At 33.2% G+C, this 8,301-nt stretch overlaps 1 protein-coding gene across 1 annotated transcript; it reads left to right on the forward strand.

Annotated features, from left to right (window-relative positions):
* Positions 1–8,301, forward strand: LOC130945958 (G-type lectin S-receptor-like serine/threonine-protein kinase At4g27290). Its single transcript, XM_057874645.1, has 8 exons — positions 1–355; positions 4,514–5,746; positions 5,851–5,991; positions 6,209–6,426; positions 6,539–6,749; positions 7,307–7,544; positions 7,652–7,802; positions 7,912–8,301. Exons 1-8 carry the CDS (start codon positions 1–3, stop codon positions 8,209–8,211), a joined length of 2,847 nt encoding a protein of 948 aa, XP_057730628.1. The 3' UTR covers positions 8,212–8,301.

Here is an 8,301-nt window from a genome sequence, read left to right on the forward strand (position 1 = left end):
ATGAGGGGTGGTGAAGCGGAAGAATTAGATTCAGGGGGTGAAACTATTTTGTTGGAGGAAATTTGTATCCAAGAGGAAGGGGCTATAAGGGACTTGGAGAAGTCGGGATGTTCGGATAATGACGTTGATAGTGAGCTTTACCAGGTAGAGCAAGGTGGTAGTTGGGTTGCAGACTTGGAGGAAAATAGAGTAGCTTGGAATTTGACGATGGAATCAGGAGCTATTTCTTATGATGAAGAAGATGATATTATAGCTGCTCTTCAAACTCAGAATGAACTTATTGCACAGAAAAGGAAGCAAGCAAAACAAAAAGAGAAAGCAAGAAGGAGTCGTCCTAAAAATCGGAATAAGATGTGTAATACAATTTTTAAATGATTTTAGTTTTTGAATGTAAGGGCTTAGGGGGTGTTGGAAGCTTGGGTATGGTGAAAATTTAAGACAAAATATAGTTTGAACATGTTAGAATTAATAGAGACGAAAAAGCAGGTGGATACAAAGTTGATGCAGTATAATTTTGGAAAAATGATGCAGTGGGCTGGGTTCTTGTGAGTTCCGGATGGTGCTTTTAGAGGTTTTTTGTTGTTGTGAGATGTACTGTTATTTAACTTGCGTAACTGCTATAAAGGTGAGAGATGGTTGTGTGTGGAAGGAGTGTTGACGAACAAAAATTTTAATTTTGCGTTTTACTGGTTGAGGGTTTATGTCAAGTCCCTATTTGCTACATGGGTGACTTTAATGAGATTGTGCAAGTGGAAGAAAAGAAATGAGCTAGTATGTTTACAGTATCAGTAATAGTTTTTAAAACATGAATACAAGATATGAAGCTAGTTCTAAAGCTGAATGATCGAAAGTTTACGTGGAGACACCCCCGTCACACCAGCCTGAGGATACCGGAAGTGGAGCTCCATAGACCGTTTTTCTTTCCCCCTTATTAATCATAGCACGGAGGACCATACTAATTTCTAAGTGTGAGAGATCGATCACTGATCTTTTGGGTGATATAATTTCTACTCTAGACTCTTGCACTTACATTTTTTATGATGATGCTTTTTTATTTACTTTTGATCTACTTTTTAGTGTTTTGAGACTTTAATTCTCTTTTGGATTTATTATAATTAAGTCTTTAGTTTGGTTTTCATTTTAGTCATAGTACATGTTAGTCTTCATCTAATACCCTGTATATATGGAAAAAAAATTTAATGTAAGCCACTTGGTTAAAATAATACAATTCCAAGAGATTATTGTAGGGCAACCTAATTGATTTGAGTTGAAATTATTTTTTATTGAACTTGCTTAAATTATAATATTGTGAAACATAGTTAGAGCTAAGAACACATTACCATGTGAGATTTGAGTTTTAATGTGTAGTTATATCATATTAACCATTATTTTTATTTTTGTGTGTTATTCTCTCTATGATTGTAATCTTTGATTTGTTTGATTCTTTATATCCATTATTCTGTGTATATATACATGTATATGACTGAGACCATTATTTCATTTAAACTCACTTACTCATATAGTCTTTATCCTTTTATCACCATTGTTAGTCAATTTTGAGTTTAATAGAATCTCCTTTTGTTCTTACTCTAGCACATCATTAAACATAAGTGAAAAATAATAAATATCATTAATTTGGATTTTTGATTACTTTAAATTAGTGAAAGTGTGTATTATCTAAGTGTGAAAAATTTGAAAAACATTAGTAGAGAAACAAAATAGGTGTTTTGTATTTTTTTTTAAAAAATCTTAGAAATTGAGTATATATTCATGTATTAATTGTATAAACCATATGCATTGACACTTGTGTATACTTATAATAATAATATACAAAAAAAAAGAAAAAAAAAAGCAACAAAAAGGAGACAAAGACTCCAATAAAAAGGAATAATAACAATGCATATGGAATTTGAATTGAAAAGAATGCATGAGTGTGTGAAAAGTAAAATGATGGGTAGTTAGGTTTGTTTTAGAATTGTATAGGTTGTTATATGTGTTTGGTGAGAGTTTAAGTTGATCAAAGATTCAAATTCTAGCTTATTTAGCCATATACATCCATACCTTTACCTTGGCCTCGTTACAACCTTTGAAAAAGTTCTAATGATACTTACATGCATTCATTGAATAGTTATTGATTGTTAGATGAAGAACAAATCTTAGAAATCATAATTAGAGGAGAATTGAGTGAATCAATCCTATACACTTAAGCGACTAGAGCGTATACGCATCCGGTGAGGGGTTTGATTGCTCAATTCTATATTTTCATCTTTATCTTGCAAGTTATATTCTTTTGCAACTCAAATTAATTCATGAAAATTACATTAATTGCTTTGTTGTGTAAGCCCTTGATTATATATATGTTTTCCTGGAAGTTAATTTATTTGACTAAATAGTTACACATAGATAATTAGATAGTATTAGGTAGAGTAGTTGCATGCATTTAGATAGGATGTATTTAGATAGTTTGCATTGAATAAATATTGATATCCTTTCTTTGTACCTTTCTTGATATTTAGCATGAGGACATGCTTTGTTTAAGTGTGAGGAGGTTGATAAACCACAATTTTATGATTTATTTTGAATTGAAACGAGTGGATTTTATCAACTTATTTTGCACTTATTCACCACATTGCATGCAAGTATGATTTCTTCTTTAATTGTGTTCAAGAGTTAAAAATATGTTTTTTTATCTTTAAATTGATAAATTTAATTCACTTCTACTCCATTTAATGTCTTGATGCGTTTGTGGAATGATTTCAGGTTCAATAGGACAAGGATGATTTAGAAGATAGAATAAAAGCATGCAAAAGTAAAAGAATCATAAAAAATAAAAGAATTGAAGATCTGACACTCATGCGTGCATATATATGACTTTCAGTCCGGCTAACTTGGTGTATGCATGCCCTTTATCAATGAAACATGTGAGGGGCAATTTCCGAAGGCTTTTGGACCCATTTCCAAGCCCAACTTGAAGCTAATTGATGGAAAGATGGAAGGGAGGATCAATACACACTAATAGATGGAAATTAGATAGTTTTTGGTTTTTAGTTTCTAGAGAGAGAAACTCTACTTTTTCTTTAGGTTTTTTTATGATCATTACACTTCTGTTATTACATTTTGATTTGGATCTTGTTTAATTTTAGTTTTTTTCTTGAATTAGTAGTTGTTGCACTCTGAGTTTTATAATTGCTTGTTAATTGTTCACTTTTGTTACTTATGATTCTAGTTTAAACTCTTGTGAATATTGAATTTATTTTAATTGAATTTGAAGTTTTATGTTCTTTTTATGTTTATTATGGTCTTTGATAGTAATTATATGTAGTGGGTAGTTTTAATTTTTATTTAATTTATGGGGAGAACTTGAGATATTGGAATTCCTCAATTTGAAATTGATTTTATCTAATTTTATAAACTAATTATGTTAATAGTCAATTAAGACTTCTATGTGTGTGTTGGGTGTCACTTAACGTGTCATATTAACAAATTTTGACCTCATGAACAAACAAAGTGACGGAAGGACTAACTTGACTAATTTAAAATCTTTAAGACTGCGTTTGTTTTCGAAAACAGGACAAGACAAGACAAGACAGTGAGAACAAGACAGGACAAAACACTGATGGACAGAGACACAAAATTTTGTGTTCTTGTATTCTGTTTGGCGATAAACTAGAACAAATTATGAAAATTTAATTTATTCTCATTTTTTTCCATTCAAAAAATTTGAGATGAAAAATATAATAACAAAAAATATAATTATGAAAAATTAACAAGAATAATGAAAGAAAAAATAAAAAATAAGTTGTGTCCCTTGTTAGTGTCTCTGTATCCTTCCAGTCAGGACAGAAAATACACTAATTCAGTGTCTCTGGACACATTGTCTCTATCCATGTCTTCTCTGACAAACACAATTTTGTGTCTCTGTATCCCTGTCTCAATGTCCTGTCTCTGTAAACAAATTTTTAGGGACTAAAGAATGAGTAATCTTGCAGGATTAATTTAACCATTTACTCAAATTAAAATGGTTTGGTTTTCATTGGTCAAACCTGGGGAGTAAAGTGTTTGATGGTTCGATTGTCACCTTGAGCATAGAAAAACTGAAATTCTATTTCATCTAATCAAAATCAGGAATCAATCATTCTGTGGATACAAAAAAGTCATTGCTCAACGGTCATAATCACAAGCCATGCCTACTTTTCAATTTCAGTTAAGATATATTGTTATTGTTGAAACATGCTTGTGTCCCATATTCTTGCTTCAACACTGTTTCTTGACTTTTGCTTGATCTTTCACATTTTCCCATATTTATTTGTATTTTTGAGATGGAAGATTCCAACATCTGCTATAGACTAAGAATGTCAACTATTGCGTGGTTGCATCTACTCTAGTTCTTTATCTACTATTCCTCTAAAAAAGAGCACTATTACCAAGTTATCTACAATAATAATAAAGCAAAACAAAACAATGGAAAAGTTCACCTTTCTTCTGTTGTGCTTCTTATTGCTGCATGATATAGCCGTTTCCACTGCCATAGAAAGCATTAGTATTACACGGTCCCTCACTGATGGTGACACCATGGTTTCAGCCGGTGGAACCTTTGCAGTTGGATTCTTAAGTATTCCAGAAAATTCCAAGAACCGTTACCTTGGGATATGGTACAATAAAGTGCCATCTAACACAGTAGTATGGATTGCCAATAGAAACACTCCACTTAATGACTCGTCCGGGGTCTTGAAGTTCACTGGCAATGGAACTCTTGCTCTTCATACTCATAACGATACCATCATTTGGCATTCCAACTCATCAAGATTCGCGCAGCGACCAGTTGTTGCAGTGCTTTTGGAGTCAGGAAACCTGGTTGTGAAGGAAGATGGGAGCAATGATGATGATTTGAAGAGTTTCATTTGGCAGAGTTTTGATTACCCTTATGACACGCTACTGCCAGGGATGAAACTGGGAAGTGACTTAACTACAGGCCTTACAAGGTACCTAATATCGCAGATTAGTTCTGATGATCCTTCTGAAGGTAGCTATACTTATCAGCTTAATATTGTTGGATATCCTCAATTATGTATAAAAAATGGCCAATCCGTGACATATAGTAGTGGATCTTGGAACGGTCTTCGGTTTGGTGGAATTCCCCAGTTAAAACAAAATACTTTTTACAACTTTTACTTTGTTTACAACAAGGAAGAGATATATTACACATATGAGCTTGTCAATAACGCTGTATATACAAGGTCCGTGCTATCTGCAGACGGATCAGTGAATCGTTATGTGTGGAGTGTTACGAATAAGAGTTGGAGTCCCTATCTAACAATACCAACTGATATCTGTGATTATTATGGTAAATGTGGAGCATATGGTACCTGTAATGTAGCCAATTCCCCTGTATGTAGTTGCTTATTGAACGGATTCGAACCTAAAGTCCCTGAAGAATGGAATCAGGCAGATTGGTCTAATGGTTGTGTTAGAATCAACAAATTGAGTTGCCAGGATGATGGATTTGTAACGTTGCCTGGTTTAAAGTTACCAAACACACAAAGAGCATCATGGTTAAATAATAGCATGAGTCTTGATGAGTGTGCTAATCTATGCATGAAGAATTGTTCCTGCAAGGCTTATGCTGCTTTTGATATCAGGGAAGAAGGAAGAGGGTGTTTATTCTGGTATGATGAGCTGATAGATATTAGAGTGCTGAGTGATCCACAGCAAGATCTTTATGTCAGAATGTCAAGGAAAGATATAGGTATAGAAGTTCATCTTACAATTTAACAAGTTCCTTCTTTCTGGTTTTATTTTTGCATTGTTTTCTTAGATGTACATTTTAATTGTTAATTATATTTTTCCTAGATGAAATTAAGAAGGCATCACATAAATCCAAGATCAGGAAGCTGCAGATTATTGCTTCCATCACAGTCATTTCTGTAGGAATTTTGATCCTATGCCTATCCTTCACCCTATACAGAAGAAAGAAGCAGCAGATAAACTATAGTAAGTCACTTCTGCAGCCTCATTGATTTTTTCTAATAAGTAAAGCTGTTGAGTTTCATGGTTTCTCAATTAATCTATTAGTTAATAGAAAATTAACCTATATATGAATTTGAGGTAAACTTGCAATAACATTAAGACATTAGGGGAAAATGGAGGCTCTAGAAACAGGATAATCTAGCAACATATTTTAAGAGGCATGAGAAAATCTAGTAAGCAGATTTCTTCATTTTCCTGCGGCCATGCTATATTTGTTCTTTTCTTAATGCTTACTGCTTTACAGGAAACATGAGACACAGTCCAGAAAGATATGCACATGTAATACAAGAGCATCAGGAGGAAGAACTAGAACTACCACTGTTTGATATGGCTACACTTATTGCTGCAACCAATAACTTCTCCACCAGTAACATATTAGGAAAAGGTGGTTTTGGAACTGTTTATCAGGTAGTATACTATATATCAGACAAAATGGCTAGTGCTTTATACTTAATAGTATGAACTTAAAAGTGGATGTTCACATCAAATACTGGCGTACTGCAATATTTAGGGTATGCTGAAAGATGGAAGAGAAATAGCAGTTAAGAGGCTCTCAGTACATTCTAGACAAGGTCTTCAAGAGTTCAAAAGTGAAGTGTTAAATGTAGTCAAACTTCAGCATAGGAATTTGGTGAAGCTTCTAGGGTGTTGCATTCAAGCAGAAGAAAGAATGCTGGTCTATGAATATATGCCAAATAAAAGCTTGGACTACTTCATATTTGGTTAGTTTCTAAGTTGATCCTTTCCTAGTTTTGCTTTATTTACTATTAATTATTTTCTAGTTTGGGTAATAGATCTTCTATATTTCTCTACCATAACATTTAGTTAAAGTAACTGATTGAAAGCCTAGCAATCATAGCAACATATGGCTGTATTTTGTTTGAGACACTGGAAACAAGACATAAAAGACAGAGATACTAAATTAGTGTTTTTGTATTTTGTTTGGTTATAAACAAAATATAAGATAGGACAGATTATGAAAAAAAAATTTTCTATTACTAGTGTCTTTATGTTCCTCTTGTCAAAAATGACATAAGATACATTAATTTAGTATCTCAAGACACAATGTCTATGTTTGTGTCTATGTTTCACCTCTCTAACATAATTTTGTATGTATCCTTATTTCTATGTCTGATGCTTGTAAAATTTTAAGGCAATACAGTTTCTTCTAAAACAGTGGTGGTTGTTCCCCCTACAAGAAATACTTAAAATTTGAGCTACACAAAGACTACTTTAATCTGAAACTCAGCCTTACTTTCTTTCTTTTTAAATATAAAAGATAAAGAGAGAAGCATGCAATTAGTTTGGTCTCAGCGTTTCCTTATTATCATTGGGATTGCACGGGGCATTCTCTATCTCCATCAAGATTCGAGACATCGAATAGTTCATAGAGATCTCAAGGCTAGCAATATTCTGCTAGATGATGAAATGAATGCCAAAATCTCTGATTTTGGACTAGCTAGAAGCTTTATTGGAAATGAAAATGAAGCAAACACAACAACAATTGTTGGAACTTAGTAAGTACTTGATTACTTAACATGTTAATATATATAATTAAGATAAACGTCTTGAGGTACTACCTTGTGCTGAAGCTGTATACTTGTATCATTGTTGATGTTTGTAGTGGTTATGTATCACCAGAGTACCTAATTGATGGAATTTTCTCAACAAAGTCTGATGTTTATAGCTTCGGTGTGCTTGTATTAGAGATAGTAAGTGGAAAAAGAAATAGAGGGTTCAGCAACAGAAATCATCGCTTTAATCTTCTGGGGCATGTAAGCTAAACTTTTGTTTGTTATTGATATTTATTATTTTGTTACAAACCAAATAATATATGTACCTTCACCTAAGTCGAGTCCTAACTCTACCTGGTGTGACATACAGGTATGGAAACTCTTTATAGAAGGTAATTGCTCTGAAATAGTTGATCCGTCCATCAGAAATTCGTCCGATTTATCTGGAATCATAAGAGCAATTCATGTGGGTCTACTTTGTGTTCAACAGAATCCAGAAGACAGGCCAAGCATGTCGCATGTTCTTATGATGCTGAGTAGCGAATGCACATTGCTTCAACCAAAAATGCCAGGGTTCTTCACTGAGAGAGATCCTGTTGGTGACACATCAAGCAAGAGTGAACTAGTGTCATTTAATGAAGTCACAGTTAGTGTAGTGCATCCACGGTAGATGTTGTTTCTTAAATAATTGATTAGCTAAATTCACCACATGACAGTAGCATACAATCCTTTTGAAAATTTAACACTGATGTTTAGCAGT

Source organism: Arachis stenosperma, chromosome 8 (assembly GCF_014773155.1).
Source record: "Arachis stenosperma cultivar V10309 chromosome 8, arast.V10309.gnm1.PFL2, whole genome shotgun sequence".
In the NCBI taxonomy this organism is placed as follows: domain Eukaryota; kingdom Viridiplantae; phylum Streptophyta; class Magnoliopsida; order Fabales; family Fabaceae; genus Arachis; species Arachis stenosperma.